Source organism: Odocoileus virginianus, chromosome 23 (assembly GCF_023699985.2).
Source record: "Odocoileus virginianus isolate 20LAN1187 ecotype Illinois chromosome 23, Ovbor_1.2, whole genome shotgun sequence".
NCBI lineage: Eukaryota > Metazoa > Chordata > Mammalia > Artiodactyla > Cervidae > Odocoileus > Odocoileus virginianus.
The window spans coordinates 7,220,704-7,245,586 of NC_069696.1; the positions used below are offsets into that span (position 1 = coordinate 7,220,704).

At 51.3% G+C, this 24,883-nt stretch overlaps 1 protein-coding gene across 1 annotated transcript; it reads left to right on the forward strand.

The window, feature by feature from the left end:
* The first annotated feature begins 549 nt into the window (after window positions 1–549).
* GTPBP1 (GTP binding protein 1) lies at window positions 550–22,664 on the forward strand. The gene is made up of 12 exons (XM_020896444.2): window positions 550–981; window positions 3,566–3,677; window positions 9,731–9,911; window positions 10,450–10,798; window positions 13,683–13,806; window positions 14,627–14,741; window positions 16,574–16,718; window positions 16,838–17,020; window positions 17,792–17,927; window positions 18,512–18,690; window positions 19,883–20,083; window positions 21,035–22,664. Exons 1-12 carry the CDS (start codon window positions 790–792, stop codon window positions 21,125–21,127), a joined length of 2,010 nt encoding a protein of 669 aa, XP_020752103.1. The 5' UTR covers window positions 550–789; the 3' UTR covers window positions 21,128–22,664.
* Window positions 22,665–24,883: the final 2,219 nt, after the last annotated feature.

Consider the following 24,883-nt stretch of genomic DNA (forward strand, 5'->3'; position numbering starts at 1 on the left):
TCGCCTCATATTGGTCTTGTAATTGCTTTCTCCACAGAGGCAATGAATGGGGAATTCTCCCTAAGGTCAGCGTTTAATTAATTGCCGCGCTCTGGCTGCTATAGTACTCCAGGCATCGATCCTACTATTAAAATTGCCTGGAGATTGCCAGCAGTTCAAAAATTCGTCTTCAGTGACAGCCCTGGAGTCATTGAGTTGAGTGGGAGGGGCCTTGTGCACTTTACAATCTCCGTGGGCGGTGGCCCACGGCGCGGGACTTATCCGAAGACTGGATTGGGCCTTCCCCGTGTCTATCATCGGAAGGCTCTCCGCCCTCGACAATCTTGCTGCAGGATTTGGAAGCTGAGCACCGCCTCTGAAAACTAGGAGAGTGATGGGCGGTAAACTCGGTGTGGTAAACTCGGTGTGTATTTCTCTCCTTATTGGTTGGCTGATGTGTCAGTCGTACTCCATTCTGCTCCCATTGGCGGGAAGGCTCCAGGCGTTAGCGTGGACATTGTGCTGCCCACTTGCAAGCTACGATTAAGGCGCGTGACGTCCCAGACTTTTGTTGTTGGGCTTTGGGCGTCTTTAATTATTCATTAGGTACTTGTACGAGCTGCAGCGATTGGTGGCCGAGAGGGCCGGTCGATTGTTTCTTAGCTAGAGATACGTGTCACCCTCTACGCGGCGGGAGAAGTTTCGCATAAATTATTCTGATACGGTTTGGGGGCGTGGCCGCGCATAGTTTAGGCAAATAAGCTGAGGAGGGAGGGGAGGCCGGCTACGAATTAGCCTAAGTTATTAAAGATGGCGGCGGAGCGGAGTCGCTCCCCGATGGAGTCGCCGGTCCCGGCCTCTATGTTCGCCCCCGAGCCCAGCTCTCCGGGGGCGGCCAGGGCCGCGGCGGCTGCCGCCCGGCTCCATGGCGGCTTCGACTCGGACTGCAGCGAGGACGGCGAGGCGCTCAACGGCGAACCAGAGCTGGACCTCACCAGCAAGGTAGGCCCCGGGCGCCGGCGGCTGAGGGGACGGGGCACTGAGGGGGAACCGGGCGGTGGGCCGAGCCGTCTCTGGGGCGACGGCGGGGGCGGGAGGGGCCGAGCCCGCCCACCTGTAAGTGCGGGACGCGCGGCGGGCTCCCAGGCGAGGGGCGGCTCCGGCTGCCCGCGGGCACCGCCGTCGGTCTCTGGTGGCGCCCACCCGGCCTCCCAGCCGTCCGGCTCCCGCCGAGATCACAACCCCTCGGCTCCGCCACGTGGAACGCGGGCGCCCGACGCCGGCAGCTGCCCGCGCAGTGACGGTCCCCACGCGGTGCCGCCTTCCCGGGAGATCGAGAGGGACTCTCTCCGTGGACTGTCCACGGCAGCCGCGGGTCGAAGGTGGCTCGGGCAGGGCGAGCGTGGGAGGATCAGGTAGTCCGAGGGGGAGCCGGGAGGCAGCTGCGGCTCTTCCTGATGTCGAGAAAGGAAATATTAAGTAGTCACTCAGTCAAGAATGTCTCCTTTAGAAATCCACCCAAAACAAAAGTGAAAGATGGACATGACCCATAGTTTCGTCTTCTGGGAGTGGAACCTTAGCTTGTATGACTGGAATAATGAAAGACGTTTTAGATCGTATTTTCTGAGCATTTGAGAAGGTGGGCAGGATTTTAAGGGCTCAACCTTCTGCTTGGCTTTGGTGGGGGCGGGGATAAATAATTAAGTATAATTTGGGACTGGCGTTTTGAAGGTTCCTAACGTTGCTAAAGGAAAGAATGCCAGCTTGGGAGTCGGACCGGGCTGGGTTCCCTTTCCTCCCTGCCAGTTAAAAAGGTTCTGTGACCTTGGGAAAGTGTCTTAACCTCTCAGTTCTCCAGCTTCATCATCTTTTTAGTACAAATAGGTAGTAAAAATGAGAAATGTATGTAAGAAATCTACTACACTGCTGGTTACTTACTAAGTAAATGTTGGAAGGGAATTGAAGGAACTGATGATTCTCTGTGCAGATTAAATAGCTGCTGATGCAAGATAGCACACCCATCCCACCTCCTACCTGTTGTTGGATACTTACAATAGAAATCTTTAATGAGTTTTGAAAACATTTGTGATTTTTTTAGTCTGTGGTGACAAAACTGCACGAAACTTGATTTAAACTGGAGAGAACTTTCTTGAAACCAACAACTCTCTCCCTCTAATCTCCACTGAGCATTTAGACGACAGTGCTCCACCTTAACACAGGGTCCTCTCTGGTGCCTCTAATGCCATAGTGAGGCTGGCCGGGTTCAAAGAGGATGATCAGGGGACGTGTATGAGACAATGGGACACAATGCAGAAGACCCAGCACCTAGGTTCAAAGTACAGGCTCTGATGAGTCAACTCAGGAAATTGTAAGAGATGCACTTGACTCGGAAGCAGATGAACTAGATGTCAGTTCATGGCCAAGGTGCTGAAGAAGCGTGAAAACAGTGGGAAATGGCCCTGCAGAGTTGCAAACAGATTTATTTCCTGACCAACTTATTTAATGTTCCAGGGTAGGGAGGTGTGTCTTCGTCATGAAGCTGAGGAAGTCCTTCTCATTATTTTAAAGAAGCTATATGTAAATTAATATTGATGATATTGAAAAAAACTGATGTGACGAGAGAGAAGAGATGGGTTGAATAGACTGATTCCTGAGGAAAAGGTTAGAAGCTGTAAGTGTATATATTTGTGATAGTTAAATGTGGGGATGGACATAAGACTCCAAGAGCTTCCAGAGAGAGAGAGCATTAATGAATTGTGGTAGCTAGTTTCATCTAGGAATGACTGCGTGGAGAAAACTGTAATTACCACTTATTGAGCTGTGGAGTGGCTGCTTTACATGTTATCTTATTTGGTCTCTACAGTGGCCTTAGGAGGTAGGTATGAGTATCTCCATTTTGTAGACTAAAAAACTGAGACTCAGAGGTTAAGTTCTTTGTCCAAGGTCACACATGACAGAGAATGGGATTTGACTTGCCTGTTGGTAAACAGCCTCCTCAAATAAGTGGTTGATATTTTAATGTTATTGGCAGAAATTCACAAAATGATGGTACTGATACCTATCTTAGAGGTAAGGGTGTTTTGTGGATAAAGATAAATCTTGCAGCAGTTTTTACTGCCGATTCCTAAATAATCAAGATAGCCAAGGCAAGATGAAACAGAATTCTTATGTTATTATGGGAACCATTGGCCTTGGATGGAGAGCATGGCAATGTATGAGATCCCTGTCCTGTGATTTGCAAGCTGCAGGTAGAAGACCTTGGCATGTAGGTGTAAAGCACTGCTCATTAATTTCTACCTACCATGCCACATTGTCAGTCCCTGTGGGTCCTGCCCCTCCTGTTAAGCAGCAGGAGGCAGGCTGCTCACACCCTCTTTTCTGTGGGTTGGGGTTCGAACATACTCATAAGGCCTTGAGCTCAAAGGCTATTTAAGGAGAGGCAAAGAGGCCATGAGAGGGCTGCGAAGCTAGTTTAGGTCAGGGCGCAGTGGGGTTCAGTCAGGGTCTTTGGTCAGGCTGTTGATCTGCTTTGGCTGTGGTGCTCTTCTAGTAAGTGCGGTCCTAAGGCTGTTGGTTTCTCTTCTAGCTGGTTCTAGTGAGCCCTACATCAGAGCAGTATGACAGCCTACTTCGGCAAATGTGGGAGAGGATGGACGAGGGATGCGGAGAGACCATATATGTCATTGGGCAGGGATCAGGTGAGCATAGTTTTCCTTTCACTTTATTTTTAAAAACATTATTTAGAGCACATTTTCCCTCTTTTATCAACTTTTCCTGTTCGTGTGTCTCAGTTGCAGTGACTCTTTAGTGTCTGCAGAACTGCTGGGAGAACATGAAAGTACAGGGATAATGTTAATTCCCACCATAGTGGTCCTAATGTGCTTGACTTTAAAGATTCACTTTCCAAGAGATTCTACGGATGCTTCTTTTCTGCTTCTAGTACCCTGCATTTGCATAAGGTGTGATGAAGCACAGAGCAAGGAAACTTCTTGTCTGAGATAATAGAGTAAGTCACAGTTAGGTCTAGAATTAAGTCTTCCCTAGGCAGCTCTAGATCTTCCCCTCCAACCCTGATTTGCCAATCCCATTGCTACTTGTTGCCTGCTTAGCAGAGAACCTTCGTGATACTTCTTGATGTCAGCAAGAAAAGGACATCCAGATTTCCTCTCTTCATCAAGGCTGCCTTGCCCTGATCCACACTGACCATTCAGTGGGAATAGCTGTGAGATCCTATCACATATGTAGGCTTGTTGCCATTCTGGAAGGGACTTGTTATTGCCCTCCAGCCCTCTTGTTCCACTTTAGGGGCCCATTGTTTTAGAGGAAGGCCATCCCCCTGACAGAATCCCAGATTATATCCTGGGCTTCCTGCCCCTGGTCATTCCTAGTTTATACTCTCAATGCAAAGCCTGCTTATTTACTCTTATATTCATTTAGACATTATCTTTGCTAAAAAGGCAGCTGGGCTTGTTTAACAGTTATCAATTTAGCCTGTTCTAGATCTTGTCTGTCATCTTTTCGAGAAGTTTAAGTAGACCTCTGTGCATCATTAAAGGACTAGTTCTCTTTACTGAATGTAGGTTTTTATAAAGACAGGTAATAATTCTTTTATAGTGTGAGTCTAAGATGGTAGAAATCTCAAAATCAGTTTTGAGCTGTTTGACAAATATTTATTAAGTATCCTTCTAAGGTCTTGACACTGTTGCAAAACACTTTTGGATACTTAAAATCTGGCCTCTGTCCTGAGAAGGAAAGATGGCATATACATAATTAACTTCAGTAGAAAACAGCATTTAGAAATGCTGCAAAATTGACACAAGGAAGAAGGGTTTGATCTGCCAATACTGCTCTGCCTTCCTTTGAAATGTTTCTCATGTTTATCCTTTCCTTTCTGTCTTTGCTGCCACCTCCCCAGTTTCAGGTCTTATCACTTTAAAGAAGGCATGGTGAGAGAGATAGGCAAAGCAAGAGGTTCATGTTGAGAGAGAGAGAGATGGTCAGCATTGTCAAGTGTTACGGAGATAGCAGGGAGAGTTAGGTTCAGAAAAGGCCATTCCATTTGGTGACTAGGGGTTTATTGGTAGCCTTTTGAAAAGCCTTTGTGTCACATCTGGCCTGCTATAATAGGATGAACCACTTAAAGGTCACTTCAAACTTACAAAATTGAAGAAAACAACATCTAGGTCAATTCTGACAAGTCTTGGTACTGTTTGTTGAAGACGCAAATTCTTAAAGCTCAGTTGAGTTTGACTCTGCAACCCATGGACCCTAGCCAGCCAAGCTCCTCTGTCCATCGAGTTCTCCAGGCCAGAATACTGGAGTGGGTGGCCATTCCCTGCTCCAGAGGATCTTCCCAACCCAGGGATTGAACCCGGGTCTCCTGCACTGCAGGCGGATTCTTTACAGTCTGAGCCACCAGAGAAGCCCCTTAAAGCCCCCACTGCTCCCTTATTCTTTAATATGAACTTTTAGTGAACTTTACCAAACCCTGATGGCTCACAGTTAATTAACCCTCCCATGGCAAAGCATAAGAACAAACATTCATTAACATGTGTCTTACACACCCAAGCATTATCTTGGCATCTACCAATTGGATGCTATTAGATTCATAGTGACTCCTTCCTGCTGGAATTCTTTAGAGGTAGAAAAAGATTGCAACTAGTTAAACAAGTTGAACTTCAAATGGAAGACTGAACTAGATGCAAAGCCCCTAGGGGTCAACTTCATCACTGACTTTCTATGTATATTTGGTGCTTCCCCTCTGTTTACTACTTCCTTCTTCTGTAAAATGGGGCTGATGCCACCACCACCACCCCCACCTCAGAGAAATTTGTATGGATAAATTAGGTTTTTAAAAAATTCTAAGCAGGGTGGAGGAGTGTGCTCTTTAAATATACATTCTAAAGATTGATATTAAAAGGAGGCACCGTGATTAGTTAGTTCAAATTCTGTAGTTAGGTTAGATTCTGGAAACTGGCAGGTCTGAGTTTGCCTTACGGGTTCTTTCCCTTGCCTTAAAATGGGGATAATAATAGAATCTAGCCCTTGGTATCATGGTGAGGATTAACATTTGGCATGTAAATATAGTAAGCACTATATAAATGCTTAGCTACTATTAGTAGTCATTTTTTAAAGGTTCCAGGTTATAATTGATTTACCATGAGATCTCTTTTAAAAAGAGCCTTGTTCATTCCTCAAATATTAAATCATGACTTTCTAAGAAGTAGGTACTGCATTCAAAGCTCAGGAAGTGTGGAAGGAGTATGATAACTTTGTGGCAGGGTCAAAGAAGGCTTAAAAGTCTTGCTACAGAAGGAGGTGCCCGATGAGTGAATTCTAAAGGATGAATAGGAGTTTCCTAGATGAGTGGAGGCAGTAGTGAGTGAGCCGAGAAAGCCACAAGCACAGAGGCATGGAGGCATTGTGATTGTGGAGTATTTGGTGGATCAGAGGTAAAGTGGGAGTGAGGGTGAGATTGGGAGTGTCAGGAAGGGAGACTGGACAGGTAGTCAGGGCCCAGCTCTGAGAGTCTTTGAATGCCATACCAAAGCATTTAGATTTGTGTCCTAAAAGTTTGGGGACCCTCTGCTGCATGTTGAGCAGGAGGGTGAGGCAGGACCAAAATCTGACTAGCTTCCTGCATGGCTTAATATGTGGCCCTTAGTGATTGGACCTCTGACTTTTCTCCTTGGCTTTTTTTCCACTCCTACCAAGTGAGGACATGCTGGAGAAGGCTGATGTGACTGGGGGTACTTTCAGTCACAGAATACTGGGAGCCCTGGATGGATAGGTGGGAGGGAGCCCTGGATGGATAGGTGACATGTTGATTGCCCCCTGGTGTGAGATAGAGCCTGAAAGCGTTGCTTTTCACTGTAACAGAAGCAGAAAAGTTTGGATAGAGTTTTGAGTCTGGCCAGAATGGCAAGGCAGCCGGCCTTCTCTCAGGAACAGTTCCAAGCCCTTCCCTAATCCTGAAGATTCCTAGAGCTCACTTGGCCATGCATTTAGAAGTTTCTTGACCCAACTGCTCCCTTTTTGTTCATTTGGTTTAGCATTTTGCAGACATTTGCAGACTTAGTATAGGAAAGGCACCCCTCATGGAGTGTCCAGGGATGTTTGAGATACGGTCCTTATCCTCGAGATGCTTGTGTATAGTGGGTGAAGACATATTCAAAACACTATTCCGTGGTAAATTTCATAAGGGAGCAGAATGGGTAGGCTTTTGACAAGTGGAGATGTGCTGATGGGCTTTCCAGGGTAGGAAATACGTGAGCAAAGGTATAGAGCTGGCAAAATGCAGACAACATGGGAGATGGTGACTGGGCCATCTGCACTGGAACAGAATTTAGGAGGGGAGGATGGGGAAGGGGTGGAGTAAATGATGGACGCCTCTAAGGAATTAGAACTGAACACAGCCGGGCCTGGGGAGCCCTTCCAAGGCTTTGACTCAAAAGCGACAACGTCAACTGTGCATTGTTTAGGAACTTGAGCTTGTGCATCTATGCAGGATGAGTTGGAGGAAACAGATGGGATTTGCTGAGACAGGGATCTTGTGGTGATACAAGTAAATAAGGGCCTGAATCAGACTGGTGACATTGGATTTCCAAAGAAAGGAGAGCAGGAACAAGGAAAGCTAGACTTGGCAGGACTGGAGTGATGAGTATTAATCTTGGGTGACTGGAAGGATAGTAGTGTCATCAGAAACAGGGAAGGCATCAGGAGGAACTGGTCTGACATTAGGAGGAGCCCTTGCCAAAGGAAAAGGCTCTAGGTGTGGAATCAGAAGACCCATGGCCCCTCTGCTCCCTCCCAGCTCTGAGACCTCTGGGTTCTGTGTACCCCGGTACTAAATGGGAACAGTAGTATCTAACTCATAGGGCTGCAGGGAGGACTGACATGCTTTGTTAATGCTGTTAGTTTTTGTGCTGTTGTTTAGAAAGGGAGTGGATAGAGCTCTGGGAAGAGGACTAGTTATGAATGTTTTTTGTAGTTTTCAAATGACAGTGGAAGCCATAGAATATAGTCGAGGGTCATGTTCAAGGACAGAGAAGAGGGCCACTGATCAACTACTGAAAAAGGCTGACATCGAGGGAAAGGAGCAGGAAGAGCCAGCAGAGGAGACAGAAGGAGGAACCAGAGGGCAGGAGGTGAAGCAGAAGAATTTGGGGGACTTCCCTGGTGGTTTAGTGGTCAAGGCTTTGAGCTCCCAGTGCAGGGGGCACTAGTTCAATCCCTGGTTGGGGAACTAATCCCACATGTGGCAAGGCATGGCCAAAAGTAAATAAATAAAAGGAAAAAAAGAGTTCAGGTTATAAGGCAGTAGAGTGGGAGTGAGGTGCTTCAGTCAACAGGGGGACAGTGGCCAGTGGCGTTGACTCTGCAGGGCTCGAGAAAAGGACTTTGGATGAGGGTAGAAGGCCACTGATGACTTGAAAGCCAGTTTTTTTCCAGAGGCAGCAGATCAGTGAGTAGGTGGTGAGGAAGTACAGTCACCAAGTGTCCCCTGGCAGGGATGGAAGCACAGTACATTTGCTGGGGCATAGGAAGAAGGGTTGGGTCTCGTTTAGTTTAGGAATGACTTGAGCTTGTTTGTAAGGGGAGATAGTGGAAGCAGATGAGAGAAGGAGCTGCAGGGTCTTGGGAGGCAGAAAAGAAAAGAGGTTGGGGGTGAGCCCAGGGAAGGAGCAGGGGTGCTCTCGGGGAGACAGGCTGGAGGAAAGTGGAGGCAGCTACTGTGGAAATTAAATATGACTCCGTGTGGGAAGCACCTGACCAGATTGTCAGACAGTAGGCACTCTATAAATTACTGGTTGATTGGTCCATCCTTCCTCATCCTAAGCTCAGACTCATTTTTTCCAGCTCCTTGCTGGACACTTCACCTGAGCCACCTCTGTGAAAAATCTGTCCCTAAAGCCATTCATAAATTCTCTCCCCATTTTCCTTTGTCTCCTATCCTTGTTATCTCTTGACTGTATTATTAGAATTCCTTCCTCAACTTGGCTCCCTGTTTCTGGTCTGTTGCTTGCCAGCATACACTTTACACTGCTGCTCAAGAGATCTTTCTGTCCCACGGCGATCTGATATGTTACTCCCCCGTGCAGCCCCCAAGGCTTCCCTGCCTGGTATATGTATGTGTTGCTGCTGTGTGATGTTCACCTGCCTAACCATTTCCACCTGTCACGTGGTCTCCTGCCACTTGACATCTTGCTCCCCAGCACACCACGCTGCTCCTTGGTGCCCGAGCGTGCCGTGATCTGCTGGGCTCCATGCTTTGCTCTGCTGCCTGGCATGTCTTCCCTCCTTTCTCTGCAGGCCCGTTTTTCATGTTCGGAGGCCCAGCTTGGAGTCAGCGCCCTGCAAAGCTGTGTTCAGCTTCCCTAGGCAATGCTAGCTGCTCATGCTTTACATTCTCTTTGTACCGTTCTGTAGTACAGCACTCAAGCGGTACGGCAATTAATTAATTTCCTGTCTCTCCCGCTGGGCTGTGAACCCGCCAAGGGCACCTGTATTCCCCATACCCAGCGTGAGACTTGGCATGAAACCTGGGAGAGTCCCCGTGATTACCACTGAAGGAATTAATGACTGCCCTGCTTAATGGGGAAGCCCTGTTACTTATGAACTCCACACGTGCCCGAGTGTTGGAAGTGTCAGAGAGAGAGCCATGTTCTGCAGTGCCCAGGGTGGGGCCCTGGTGACGGGTGGTTAACTGGCTGACTTGGTGGCAGGCTGACGTGTGGACTGTTGTCACCAGATGGGACTGAGTACGGGCTGAGTGAAGCTGACATGGAGGCCTCCTACGCCACCGTGAAGAGCATGGCAGAGCAGATAGAGGCTGATGTCATCCTCCTGCGGGAGCGGCAAGAGGCTGGGGGCCGTGTGCGCGATTACCTGGTCCGAAAACGAGTAGGAGACAATGACTTCCTGGAAGTCAGGTGAGGGCCCTGGAGGATTCCAGGCCCCTGCAGCATGACCTGGGGTCCTGGGCACCGTAGGGAATGGCGACTGAGCCTTTGACACTGGGCACACTCACTTCATCCTTTTGCTTCCCGAGGCCTGAAAAGAGTGTCCAGTGACATCAATGGCTCCATTCTCTGTTTCTGTACTTCTTCATCTTTAAATCCTCCCATTTGGAAAGAGTGGGAGGGATGCCAGCCCTGCGTTCTGTGGCCACTTTGTGGGGGTACTTGCCCTCCCCTCAGCCTGGGCGGCTAGAAACCAGGGTCATGGAGGAGAGCATCGTGTTCCCCTCTTGGCTTTAGGGCTCATGTCGGGGAGCTCAGTTCCTCCTGAGTAACGTTCTAGTCCCTGGGTACAGCTCCAAGAGCATTCCCAACGTGCTCACCCATGGCTCGAAGGAGCAGAGAGCTAGAGAGGCTCAGGGGTGAGCCCATCCCTACAGGTCCAGTTGCTGGGGTTCACTTCACTCACCCACCAACTCTCACACAAATGTATGGGTTTGTGTACACGCAGGGTAGCGGTCGTGGGCAACGTGGATGCCGGCAAAAGCACGCTTCTGGGGGTCCTGACACATGGGGAGCTGGACAATGGGCGAGGCTTTGCCCGCCAGAAACTCTTCCGCCACAAACATGAGATTGAGTCGGGTCGCACCAGCAGTGTGGGCAACGACATTCTGGGCTTTGACAGTGAAGGAAATGTGGTAAACAAACCAGACAGCCACGGTGGCAGCCTGGAGTGGACAAAGATCTGTGAGAAATCCACTAAGGTGATTACCTTCATCGACTTGGCTGGCCATGAGAAGTACCTGAAGACCACTGTCTTTGGCATGACTGGCCATTTGCCTGACTTCTGCATGCTCATGGTAAGTGAGGTGCTGCTGAGGAGGGTGGGGGTCTTCGGCTAGGCTCCTGGGATGTGGTGGTATGCAAGTGTTTAAAATTGTTCTGAGGCGGGAGCCTTTTGGTTTAGGGCTTTGAAACCGGATAAGGACCACAAGTGTTACAAGGGTGCCCGGTCTTCTCATGGGTATACCTTGATCTTTCTCCTAGGTGAGGCCAGGAAGAGATCCTCAAAAAGAAACCAAGGTGCCGTTTGCAGACCTCTCTTATTTTTCAGAGAGGTGTAGAGGAGGGTTCTCCTGGGGCGTTTCTTACTACCTCTGAAAGGAAACACCACCTTTCAGAGGTGTTTCCTCCTGGGGTCGGGCTATTTTGAGATGATGTTGGGCAGCACCCTCAGAGATGGGCGGCCTGGGGACGAAATGGAGGAGTGAATGCAGACAGCCACTGAGGGGCTGGAGAGGTGGTCTCTTCTGAAGCCTGGAACTGGTGTCCACTTCTCACAGCTGCTTGTTGAGAGGCGTCTGTGTCCCTGGCACCGTGCCAGGCCTGAAAATAGAGCCATGAACAGGCTGTCCTGAGCGCCCCTAGAGCTCACAGTCTAGTGGGAATAGACTTTTCAGCACCTCACCACGTGGATAAACTGAAGAGGGAAGGGAGCAGAGGCTTCTGGGCTGGATCACGTTGTGAACCCCGCAGTTGGGTCTTTTGGATCTTCCTGGCCAGAGAGTAGGAGTCTGTGAGGCCCACAGCCTTGGTCACGACTTCACAGCTTTCACGGAGTGCAGGCAAGCTGGTTTTTCTTTGGCAAATCCTTCTCAAAGCCCTTCCCCATTTCTCAGTCCCTCCAGCTGCCTGTATTAATAAGTGGAGTAAATGCAAGTATCTGTTCAGTACAAACTTGATCAAGTTGCCGAACAAACAGGTTCTTGGGCAAATTTTCTCCAGACTGGAGAGCAAGAGAGGCAGAGCACATGTGTGAACACGCTCATCAGCTCTCTGCCCAAGGTTCTCAGGGTCTCAGTGTGGTTTCGTCTCCTGAATCTTTGGACATTGCAAAGGACCCTTACCAACCTTGACTGGCTAAGGAAAGCTGCTCTTCCCAAAGGGGTTTTAGAGGAAGAGCAGAGAGTGTATTTGGGGCAGTTGTTGGATTAAACTTAAGAAGGGTATAGAAATCAGTTTAAAATGAGCGTTTTTCTAACTGAGCTACAGTTAGTGTCAGTCACTTTGTGACCCTATGGGCTGTAGCCCTCCAGACTCCTCTGTCCATGGGATTTTCTGGACAGGAATACTGGAGTGGGTTGCCATTTCTTTCTCCAGGGGATCTCCCCAACCCAGGAATCAAACCTGGGTCTCCAACATGGCTACAGTGATCAAGGCCAATTAATGGACATGTCTTCACCCCAAATGAGATGTTATATATTATCTGACTTTTAGGTCAGGAGATAAGTACTGAAAATCTCTGTGTAAAACAATGAAATACTTGATTATTGTTTCATGGCAATTAGTTTCCAAAAAAAAAAAAAAACAAACCAAAACCTTGAACATATAGAGACAGCAGAGAGAGAGCATTCTCTTATCCATCTTGGAAGAAGAGAAGCACATCTGGGTAGGTTAGGGAAGGTGGTCGAAGGGATGGGAAGATTTAGGAGGAAGATGGTAGAGAGGTTGTGGTGTAGGCAGAGGGAACACGTGTGGTACATCTGTGTTGGTGGGGTGATAGCTCCCCTGGGAACCGTGATGACCAGTGAGAGCATCACTTGAAAACACTCTGGAATGTATGAAACCCTGTATAAATATGTCATGGCAATTTTAACCTTATTTTGTTTTAGTGAGTGATACATGCATATGGTACAAAAATTACAAGGTACCTGAGGACTTTAGAGACTTTCCACTTTAGAGTGAGAAGTCTCTCTTCTGCCTCTGTTCCGTTTTCTCCAGACGCAACCAGTACTGCCAGTTTCTTATACATCCTCTTAGAGATATTTTGTAATCATACCAGCAAACGTGTGTATATTGAAAGTAGATTACATTATAGACATTGTGACTCTTCACCCTAAATGCCTCTCACAGGTCCTAAAATACTTTAGCGCACAGTCTGCTACTGTTTTTGCACCCAAGAAAATGAACAAGAGTTCACTAATATCATATAGTATCTAGTCTAAAAACATTTATATTATCTCAGATGTTCCTCCGGATGTCTTACAGCTGCTTTTTTTCAAACAGTGATCCAATCACCACTCTTCATGGTAGCATGCTGTATACCACCTTGCTTTTCTCCCCTTCAAACATATCTTAGAGAGTACCCTGTTGTCAGTGGAGAGGAATTTCCTCTTTCTTTTGCAGCACACTTGTGCATGTGCATTAATTCATGTAACTGGCCTTTATGATATTTGAAAATGTTTATTGTTACAGGAAGGAATGGTAACAGTAGTAACAGCGGCTCTTGTTTGAAGACCTAATTCTTGCTAGTTCTGTGTGGACCTTTTGACACATGTTTGGTTATTTAAACCTCAAGTGAACCCTCTAAAGTGAATATTATTATCCTCCCATTTTATAGATAGGGTAACTGGGGGCCAGGGATGTTAAACTGAATCCACTTTGATGACTCTGGACAGTTCTTTTCCCAGACTGAGTTTGTCTTTTTTTTTATTGCTTCCAAGTCTCCTCAGATTCTGATAGGCCATCTTGTTATATGGGAGGTTAAAGCGGTCTGTGCCCAGCCCAGCTTTCAGCTACAGCTGTTTTGTTTCTGGCCCAAGACTTGCACCCGCTGTGTTCTGTTCTGATAGTGGCCTCAGAGATGGCAGTGCTCTCTTCCCTCAGCCTTCTTTGAGCCCCTGTGCCCACCCAGCAGCCCTGTCTGTCCCCCTTGTCCTGATAGTTCTCTCTGTGTCGGGGCAGGTGGGCAGCAACGCTGGCATCGTAGGGATGACCAAGGAGCACCTGGGCTTGGCGTTGGCCCTCAACGTGCCTGTGTTTGTGGTGGTCACCAAGATTGACATGTGTCCTGCCAACATCCTACAAGGTAAGTGCGGGCAGCAGCAGTCTATGGCACAGTCACCCACGGTGGCTCCTTGGTGATCTGCCGCCAGGGCTGCAGCCTGGGATCTTGTGCTTCCTTGTACTGTGTGTAGACCTTGGCCCGAATGTCCACCAGCCCAGAGACTTCTGCTTCCTCCCTGTTTGGCTCTTGGTCTGAGCACAGCCTAGAGTTACCTCCTGTTCATTGTTCCTTCTGGTTACAAATGCAGGATCCTTGAAGTCCCTAATCTGACATCTCTTTTCAAATGGTTTTAGGCAGAAGGGGTTGGGTTGTACCATCTAAGCTGGGCATATATGGAGACATTTGGACAGAGTCTGATGGCCTTTTGCAACCAAAGGCTTCTAAACAGAGTTGCAAGACTCGGCTAGAGATGGTGGAAGAGAGTTAGAGATGATCCTTCTGGAGGGCCTCCTAAGGACTTCTGCAGGTGTCTAAACATCCTAGAGATCCTCTTGTCAAATGAATTTTTTCCCAGGAAACAGAGCATTCTAGGAACAACACTGTCCTTTTCGTGCACCCCCAAGTCACTTACTTATAGGATGTGAGTCTTCTAGAGACTCTGGAGAAACCTGTCAGGTTTCAGACCTGTGACCTGAGCACATACTCCCCATTAGTCTCCTCCTGCTCTGGCAAGCATTCACCCAGTTTTGGCCCTCCTTCTCTTCTCCAGGCATTATGGCATTTAACACTGTGCATCTGTCTGTCTCCTGCTGCATCAATAATGAGTGGACCTGTCTTGCCTTGGAAGCCTGGCCAAAGAGAAGGCTGTGTCCCCTAATTTTGTTCCATTTCACCCTTTAAGAAACCCTGAAGCTGTTGCAGCGCCTGCTGAAGTCACCGGGCTGCCGGAAGATCCCCGTGCTGGTGCAGAGCAAGGATGATGTGATTGTTACAGCCTCCAACTTCAGCTCTGAGAGGTAATGAGTAGGGAGCAGTCAGTTGGGCACAGGCACAGCGATTGGTTGAAATAGATGATTCTGCTCTCAGCGATGTTGCTCAGGGGCTGTATGAAGTGACCCAGGTTCTCAGGTGCTTGGCCTCACTGAGGCTGGAGTACTAGCTGAGACTTCAGTGTCCTTATCTGTGAAATGGGTATTATCTTCTTCATAGGGCTCTTGTAAGTGTTGGCAATGATATATATAAAGCACTTAGCACTGTGCATGGCTGCTGTTTGTTAGATACACAGCCATTTTTATAACTGTTTTTGTTGACTTTTAAAATATATATATATTTATTTGGCTGCACTGGGTCTTAGTTGCAGCATTCCGGATCTAGTTCCCTGACCAGAGATCAAACCCGGGCCCCCTGTATTGGGAGTGCAGAGTCTTAGCCACTGGACCACCAGGTCCCTAATTTTTTTATACTGTTGTTTCTCAAAAGCTGTCTAATCACAGATGAGTTTTGGCATTTACTCATTAGCATGTCCTTTGATTCTATAAATATATATATATTTTTGGCTGTGATGGGTGACTTTTGGGCTCTTAGTTACCACAATTGAACCCAGGCCAGCAGTGAAAGTGGTTGACTGCCAGGGAATTCCTTGATTCCATAAATATTTATTGGATGTTTGTTCTGTGCTGGTCTTTTCATTTAGGCATTGAGGACTCAGAGTTGACTTGCGCACAGTCCTTGTCTTCAGGGTGGTTGGCTCCTTGGTCAAAGATAGTCTTTTGGTAGTAGTGAATTTTGTTGACTCTGCTTCTTCTCTCATAGTCTTGGGACTGTTTGCTACAGGACCCAGAGCAGCCCGACATTTTGGCCTTTTCTCTCTGCCCTAGCACTGTCTTTAGTACTACCAGTTGGCCAGCAGAGGGAGTATGTTTCAGTTGGCCCCATTTCAGTTCATTCATTTTGTTGAGTCCCTGTCCTATACAGTCCTTATTCTAGATGTAGCAAACATGTAATTCCTGATCTTGAGAAGTTTGATTAACCATGGATAGAAGATAGATAGGAAACTATTGTATATAGAATGAATAAACAGTGAGGTTCTACTGTGTAGCATATTCAATATCCTATGACAAACCATAATGGAAAAGAATATATATATTGAATATATATGTATGTGTATAATTGAGTCACTTTACAGAAAAATTTAGCACTGTAAAATTTAGCACTACTATACTTCAGTATTTTTTTTTTTTTAAGTTTTCTGAAAACTCAAAGGGAGTCAAGGGTACCCATCTGGGGAGGATTCTCTGGAAGGAGGTGGCATTAGAGATGGGCTCTTCATATTGAATATAGTTCCCTGATGAGAGGATTTGGTAGTTGGATAAGAGGGAAGGAATCCAGGCAGCCGGATTAGAATGAACAAGGGCATGGGAATGAAAAAAGCTATGAGGAGAAGGGGGATTCTCCAGTCTGGCTGGAATATAGGACTCTGAGAGAAATAAACTGGTCGGGGTGTTGGGAGGAGGGAGCCCAGATGGTATCTCATCAGTGGAGAGTTGGTTAAGGATTTAAGGATGTGTGTGCTGTAAGAAGAAGGGGTACTTACGAGCACCCGGAATAGGGCAGTGGTGCCAAGACAAGAGAGGAAGGGACAGATTTCAGGGACAAAATAGTGTTAGGAGAGGCCTCAGACAGGAGTCGGTGGACTTGGCAGGGCCTGGGAGGCCAGTGAAGGGGTGGTGGGGGCACCCTCAGTTGCAGCAGCTGTGCCAGGAGCCCTCCTGCTGCTCCTCCTGGCTCAGGCAGGAGCTCGCCATGTGAGCGCCTTTCTTCCTGTCTCTCCACACCGCCCCCCCACCAGGATGTGCCCGATATTCCAAATCTCCAATGTCACAGGCGAGAACCTCGACCTGCTAAAGATGTTCCTCAACCTCCTCTCCCCTCGCACCAGCTACCGGGAGGAGGAGCCTGCTGAGTTTCAGATTGACGACACCTACTCTGTCCCGGTGCGTGGGTTCCGGTGGACTGAACAGGGTTGGGAGGCTGAGCAGCAGTATTTCCTCCGGGGCTACTGGGACCAGTCTGTGGTGCAGATAGACTCACTGGTCTGGGGTCTTCCCTGCAGGGTGTGGGGACCGTGGTGTCCGGGACAACACTGAGGGGCCTGATCAAGCTGAATGACACGCTGCTGCTGGGCCCAGATCCCTTGGGTAACTTCCTGTCGATTGCTGTCAAATCCATCCATCGCAAGCGCATGCCTGTCAAGGAGGTGCGCGGGGGCCAGACTGCCTCCTTTGCGCTGAAGAAGGTGAGTGGAGAAAGCTACAAGTTCCCTCGGGCTCTGTGTCATGCTGGGCTCTGACTCACCTCCAGCTTTCAGCAGCCGCTCTGCAAGGCAGGGAGTGCTGACCTCACTTTTACAGGTGAGGAGCTGAGGCCCAGAGAGCCTGGGTGACTTGTCGGGCTCTCGGGGAGCACATCAGGACTTGAACCCAGGCCTGCAGCCTCCTGAGCTGTGCTCCTCCACAGTGTCTGGCCGTGGTACCCTGCACCAGGGGTGAGGTCCGCTGGGGGCCTGCCCGCTGTGCAGAGGGTCTTTCTACCCGGGGCTGTTGAGGTCTGTAGCAGATTCTCTTGCCATTCAGCTTTCAGTTCCTGGGGCAGGGGACTGGAGTGACTGCTGGCTCCTGGGTCACCCACTTTTCCCACCAAACAAATTAACCAGCAAGGCCAGACTTCTACTTTCCATCAGTTGTATTGTGCTTACCCTGTTTCTCCCACTTGAGTACTTGCCTGCCTTTGCCCTTTGGCCAGTCACATAATTCTAGCCCATCCACAAGGTCTGGCTGAAATGCCACTTTCGGACTGAAGTCTTTCCTGACCCCCCAGTAACTACCCCCTGACGGAGCCCTAAAGTCTGCCTGGGGCAGTCTGCCCTAGAAAGCTGGTGGTCCAGTGCAATGGGAAGTTAAGGCCCTGTTGGTCCCGGTTCACAGAGGGACTCCTGCCCTGCTACATCAGGGTGTGAAGCCAGATAGCATTACTGTCCCTGAGGTCTGGGGTTCCCTCTTGTTTTCAGATCAAGCGCTCATCCATCCGGAAGGGCATGGTGATGGTTTCTCCACGCCTGAATCCCCAAGCTTCCTGGGAGTTTGAGGCCGAGATCCTGGTCCTTCATCACCCCACCACAATCAGCCCGCGGTACCAGGCCATGGGTAGGTGTTGAAGGACACTGCCAGCCAGAAGTCCCCGGCTCCAGCAGCCCACACCCCAAAGTTTCAGCTGAAGCCAAGAGTCAGGTCTCTGTCCTGTTTAGTGACACCATCCCCTCTGTTCCACCTACAAGCTGCAGCCTGTGGTCTGTTCATTCTTGCAAACACTAACCGAGCACTGGCTCTGCGCTGGGCACTGGAGACTCAGACCTGCCCTCAGCGACCTCATACTCAGTCCTTCAGCGGACGTCTGCCAAGCACTGCTGTGTGCCAGGCGGTGATGTTAAGGTGCTGGGGGACAAAGACAAGGTGGGTGGGGGCGCTGCCATCAAGAAGCCCAAAGTCCAGAGAAGGCTCTCATGCCAGCTGAGTGCCTGTGTTCAGTCTATAAGTGGAGGACAAAGTGGGAGAGTATGAGGCAGGATCCATCCAAGAACAGGCCTCCAGCTCACTTAGCCACACTCGGCCCCTCCAGGTTCAGCCTACCACACAGCTCGAGCATGGTTCATGCTTTCACTCACTGCTTCCCCTGCCCTGAGGCCCCTGGGCGGCTCAGGCTCCTGCTGACTTCTTGGCTCCCTTGGCAGTGCACTGTGGGAGCATCAGGCAGACGGCCACCATCCTGAGCATGGATAAGGACTGTCTGCGCACTGGGGACAAGGCCACCGTTCATTTCCGCTTCATCAAGACCCCCGAGTACCTGCACATAGACCAGCGGCTGGTGTTCCGGGAAGGCCGCACCAAGGCCGTGGGCACCATCACTAAGGTATGTCTGGGCAGACCACTTTGCCTGCCTGTGGGAAGTACCGGGGCCTTCCAGTTCTAGCCTGTGAGCACAGCACGCTCTTTTTGAGAAGCCCTGTGAAACCTAACTAAGCGCCATCTGCTCTGCTGCCCTGAGAGGCGTCCCTAGACCTCCTGTCCTTCTGGGCTTTGGTGGCAGCCGCGGTGGAGAGAAGGTGGAGTTGAGGCATGGCAGTCGTTGGTAGGAGAGAGTGGTGGGAGGATGTCCAGACTAGGCGGAGTCGACCTCTGAGAAGCTGGGCACAAGCTCCAGTGGCCTGGCTGGGGCAGTGCCCTTACAGCAGTGGGTCCAGTTGGAGCGAGTGCTGGCCAGCAGTGGGGCATAGGCTCGAGCTCTTTGTGTCTTGGAGCCCGCCTCATCCCCTCTGCAGACTTCATCCGTGGCCTTGAGTAAGGGCCCTTGAGAGAGTGGTCTGACCCCTGCTCCATATAGCCTGTCTGAGATCTTGAAATCAGGCTCAGGCTTGCTTTCTTTCCAGAATGGCCTTAGGCCCATCTGCGTGACCCTGGGCCTGCAGTGTGTGTTGGGGAGAGGGGAGGATCATGTCTTTGAAGGCCCCCTTGCTTCGGACTGGCTGAGGATTTGGCTGAAGCTACTAGCACATGCTCTAGTGCCCTTGAGGATGCAGCCAGACCTGTTCCCTGCTTTGAGATTGAACTGGGATCATCAGGGAAGGCTCTGAGTCAGTCCTTCCTGGGTGGTAGCTCTTAAGAATTCTGATGGCAGTGCTCCAAATTCTTCCCGCTCCTGAGAGACTCACTTGGTCTCTTTGGGAATCCTGAAATGAAAACTTGCCCCAGACTCTTGTTCCACGGGCAGCAGGAGGTACTCAGGGCAGGCTGGACTCCCAGCCTGGGAGCTGGGCTGAGTAGCAGATGCTGGGGTTCACAGATTGTGGGAAGAGCAGCCAGGGCGGGGGACAGCCTGGAACCCTTCTGGGCTGGGCCCTGACCACGGCAGCCCGAGCACACTGAGTGGAGAGGGCGTCTTGCTGCCCCACTGCCCTTCCTCACCCCCCAGCCCTCCCTGCCTCGCCCAGGCCCGGCCAGGCCAGGACTGGGAGGTCGCTGAGACCTTGGGGTGGGTCGGGGGCAGCTGAGCCCGTGTCGTGGCCGGCAACTCCAGTCTCGCCCTCACCCCTTGGCTCTGGCAGCTCCTGCAGACCACCAACAACTCCCCAATGAACTCCAAGCCCCAGCAGATCAAAATGCAGTCGACGAAAAAGGGTCCCCTGCCCAAACGAGAAGAGGGGGGCCCCTCTGGAGGGCCCACAGTGGGAGGCCCCCCACCAGGAGATGAAGCTTGCTCCCTTGGGGCCACCCAGCTGGCTGCATCCAGCAGTCTCCAGCCACAGGTGAGTGCTTCCCCAGCCAGTCCGACCCCTGACCACCTCGGGTGGGCAGGGACGAGAGTTGGGGGGTAGAGGTGACTCACACAAGACCCTGGGCAGCCTTTGCCAGCCTGTCATGTCCTTGAGTTCCTCAGTGGGTGTTTCTCCACACTCCAGGCCTGTCTGTGCTCTCCAGGTGGGAGCTTTTGGTCTCTTAAGGCAGTATTTTTCAAACTTGAGATGTGGCCTACGTGAAGTCAACTTAATGAGTCGGACCAGCATTTAGTTTTAATGAAAAAGAATAAAAACATGTCAGTTTCCCTGTCACAGTAAGAGCGAGTGGTGTGTGTGTGAGAGTACAAGTGATATGTGCACACTGCAGCCCCAGGTGTCCGAAAGAGTCTGTCTTCAGGGCCCTTCCCCGACATGGCACCTCCTGAGGGGTGGGTGGCCTCGGGCCCCGGTCCGTGTGGCTCTCGCTCAGAACCTCCGGCCAGCTCTGGGCCCTGGAGTCCTCTCCTGGCGCCCCCACATTGCTCCTTTCCAGGGTCTTCCCTGACCCCTCTCTGGAGAGAGCTTCAGCCTGGACCCATCCTTGCTGCTCTCCCCTCGTCCTCTCGTCGAGTCTCCCCGCCGCCTCCCCTGCACCTGTCAGCGGCGGCACGTTAGCTCCTGCCCGCTGTGTGCTCCCTGAACTGCTCCTCACACCCTGATCCCTGGGACCCACCACCTGCAAGGAAGGCAGGATGGGTGCCGGCTCCGTCCCAGAGAGCTACTTGCTCATGGGCGGCCCCCCTTTCCCACAGCCGGATCCCTGGGACCCGCCACCTGCGAGGAAGGCAGGGTGGGCGCCGGCTCCGTCCCAGAAAGTCGCTCGCTCATGGGCGGCCCCCGCTTCCCACAGCCCCTCTGTGCTCTGTGCTGCCCCGGGCCCAGCGGGCCACTGCTTCTCAAGCTCTTCCTTCTCTCTTTCAGCCCAAGCCCAGCAGTGGGGGCCGGCGACGGGGGGGCCAGCGTCACAAGGTGAAGTCCCAGGGGGCCTGCATGACTCCCGCCAGCGGCTGCTGAGTCTCCCCGGCCCACCTCCATCACCCGAGGGATCCTGGTGCTCTGGCCCCGGCTCCACCAGAGGAACCAGAGCAGCCCTGGAGCCACTCACCCTCCCCAGCCGCAGCCGGAGCCTCATCATTCCCCCCAACCCCCGTTTTCCAGGGGGGCTGTAATTTATAAGCTGAGGAAGGTGGCCAGACTCCCAGAGAGGACTGACCATCATCTCCCACCCTCCTCCCCGCCTTCTTCCTCACTCACACCTTTTTTGTACATCCGGGCCCTTAGTTTTTATTCTTTTTATTATATATCTATCTCTCTATCTAGTGTGTGTGTGGTTGTGTGTGGGGGTGTATGTCTGAGGTGCAGGAGCGCGGCCGATCAGGGCCCTGGGCGTCTTTCTCCTTTTTCCTCTGTGGCTGGCCACCGGCCTCCAGGAGCTAGCTGGCTGCCTGTCCGTACGTCTGTCTGTGTGTGTCTGTGCGAACCTTCCGGGGCTGTCAGGGGCTGGCATGCGGCCCCCCCCCCCGTGTCCATTCTCTGTGCCTGGAGCCGCCTTGTGGCTGCGGGCGTCCAGGTGGGAGTGTCTGCTGGTACTGGAGTCCTCCTTCCAGGACTTGGGGATCTTAGCAGAGCCAAGAGTGGTGGTTCCCTGTTCTCTTTCTCCCTCTTGCTTCCCTTGAACCCCCAAACAGTTAATGCCAAAAGCTCTTAAGCTGTAACCCGTAGATGTGGAGGGGGTATTGGCGATTGGATAGTAGGATCCTCCTTCCCCCATCTCTGACCCTCGCCCTTGACCTAGAGACAGCTGATGGCTTTTCTTGCCCTTCTGAGACAATCTTCTGTTTGTTTAGCTGACTGGGGTGACCCCTCCTCAGCCAATTCTGTCACGTTGGATGCTCTCGCCTCGCCCTCCCCAGGGCTGCCTCCTGCTTGAACTTGGACTCTGAGTCTTGTTGGGTCTCGGGCCAGAGGACCAGGACTCGGGGCTGCCCACTCAGGGTGCGCTCAGCAGCCCTTCCTGTTGGTGGGGGTGCCCACTGTTCCTCTGAGCCAGGCAGGAACAGAACCCCTATTTGCCCACATAGCCCCAGCGCGACTGCTACAGGAGCACAAGAGTGAAGGGCCCGAGCCCCAGATTGGGAAGCTCTAATTGGAGTACAGGGAGGGCAGGCAGGAGGTATTAAGATTCTTCCAGACCCATCTCAAGAGCATTAAGCCCTCAGGAAGAATCACTGTCTGGGGTGGGGGTGGTGTTGCCCGGGCCAGAGAGGGCAACACGGGCCCCGAACCAGCCTGGCCTGAGCTCTGACTAAGCCCTCACTTTAGGGTGGACTGGTGGGGAGAGCTGTGTTCTTTCTCTAGCCTGGGACACCCACCTACCTGGCTGGGTCCTTCTTCAGCCTCCCCTCCCCTCCGTCCCCAACCCTTCACCACTCCTCCTGCGTCCAGACCGCTGGTCCCTTCTCCTCCCCTCCTAACTATTTCTAGTTACCACTTACCTGTGGCCATGGACCGACCAGACCAGCACACAAAATAAAAATTTGTTTCAAGTTGACGGTGTCGTGTTCCCTGCCCAGCCCCTCCAGGTAGAGGCGCTGCCACGGGGACCTCCATTGTTCTCCCCGCCCTGGAGCCCCGGCCACAGGCGAGGCCCGCAGGAGCCCAGCTTCTCCTGCCAGGCAGGCGTGGCTTCAAGAACCCAGGCTTCTCGGCCAGTGGTGACCCAGGACCAGCTGGCATCCTCTGAACCTCAGCTTCCTTTATCCACAGTGAGAAAGGTGAATGCCTGCCTCAGTTTGATGAGGATTCAGCGAGAGAACGAGCATGAGATCCCAATGTGCCCAGCGTGGGGAGGTACCTGGTGAGTGGTCACCACGTGACTTCTCACCCATGGTGGCCCCCAAGTCCACAGCAGAGGCCACAAGCTGGGGGACAGGATCCAAAGGACAGATGTGGCACGGACTCGGCTCTGCTGTGCAGCTGGGACCGTGCCAGGCGTTTCCCTCGCTTCATGCTCTTTAACATTCGCGGCTACCATCTGGGAGGGAGGTGGCATTAGTGATGTCCTTCCAGTTAAGAACTTGGGAGCAGTGCCCCCAGCCCCCAGCCATTCCGGTCACCCGCTCCAGCATGTCCTCCAGCCGGCCCTGGTTCCTTTGTCTGCTGGCTGTCTCCCCTTTGCTTTTTTGACTCTGGTTCTGCTTAGAGGGGCTGCTGCCCAAGGGTGCCTTCATGGTGGGAGTTCCAGGTGGAGTAGCAACCCATACTTTCAGTCCCTGTGGCAGGTGCTGTGGAATTTGTTCCCACAGGACTTGGCCATGTGGGACCTTGAAACAGAACCACATTTAGCTGGCAGTCTCTTGCCTCTGTGAACATAACCACTTCCTTTACATTTAGAAGCTATGGCTTCCACCCTGGCCTCTGCCTTCAGACACTCAGATCAGTCTTCTCTCTGTGGTCACCAGGCCCCACCTGCTAGCCAGGGGACTGATGGCAGCACTTTACTGTCATTGGCTGGGACTGCAAAGGTCCTGTATGTGTCTCAGCCCTACCCACTGTCTATTTGGAACAATCAGCCCTTTCATAGTTGAAGAAAAGTTGTTAATCCAGTCATCTTAAATGGCAAATCCTGACCTTCTGCAATGCAGTTAGCATATGTGACCTTTTTTAATTCATCCAGGCCTGCTGTTCTGACCCTCTGACTTCCCCAGCACCAGAATAAGGTAACAGCAACATGCCATGGTGCAGGGAAGAGCAGGTTTGACTGGGGTCATGAGACAGACCATGGAGAAGATGGCCAGGTCCCATGGTCAGGATGAGGCGTATGTTGAGTCCAGATGGGGAACCATCCCTGGCAGGTTGTACCATGAAGGACTCGTCAGATCTGCACTTGTACAGACAGGCCCCAGAGGGCATGAGCAGAGGCCCTGAGCTCTGATTGTATGTGGTCAGTTCCAGAGACTGTGTACTGGTGCTGCTTAGGGATGTGGCCTTTGTTGAAAAATGGTGGTAAATACAGTGCAGGCGTTAAGTGAGACAGGAGGTGATGAAGTAAGCGGCTGCTGAGCCGTGCGTCCTGGGACTGGCTCTGTCCTGGTGGAGAGCTGAGGGCTTGAGTAGCTGGCCCAAAGCATCAGGCCTGGCTGTGTGTCCCACCGGACACCCTCTCCCACAGCAGTTCACCTCCAGCTCCTCCCTGCTGACATGTCCCTGCCTTTATTTTCTCAGCTGTGATGGGGCCCAGCCCTGAGCCCGGTGCCATGGTCAGGATGAGGCGTGTGTTGAGTCCAGATGGGGAACCACCTCGGGCACCTGGAGCTGCTCATTGGAGGCACAGAATCTGGGGAAATACATGCAAGGAAGGGCCAGGACCTGCTCCCTGGAACTGGCAAGAGTTTGACTCTTCAGGGGACCCACCTCGTCCCATTCCAACACAGGGACAAGGGTCTAACTCCTGTGGAGGGGGATTGCGACACTGGCATAGACAAGCTCAGAGTCAAGTGGGTCACTCCTACTGCTCCACTGAGAGATGCAGGGCAAGCCTCCTGCTTCCCAGTGGACATCAGTGATGGCCAATAAAGCCATCTCCCTTTCTCAAACCCAGGAGTCACCAGAACAGGGCCAGCCTCAGGTCCCATCTCCTATCACAGCTGAGAAGCCTGGGTTTCTAAAGCTTAGGAGGTAAGCCTTTGGGACATTGTTTTGGTTAAGAAGCCTTTCTTTTTCCCAAGAGCAGAGTCCCACGCAATGGCCAGATAAAAACCACACCACACA

Excerpts from the sequence above, each read along its gene's own strand:
- GTPBP1 (XM_020896444.2), top strand. The coding sequence starts at position 790 with ATGGCGGCGGAGCGGAGTCGCTCCCCGATGGAGTCGCCGGTCCCGGCC. Across the intron at positions 982-3,565 it reads AGCTGGACCTCACCAGCAAG|CTGGTTCTAGTGAGCCCTAC; the intron begins GTAGGCCCCGGG and ends TTTCTCTTCTAG. Across the intron at positions 14,742-16,573 it reads TCCAACTTCAGCTCTGAGAG|GATGTGCCCGATATTCCAAA; the intron begins GTAATGAGTAGG and ends CCCCCCCACCAG.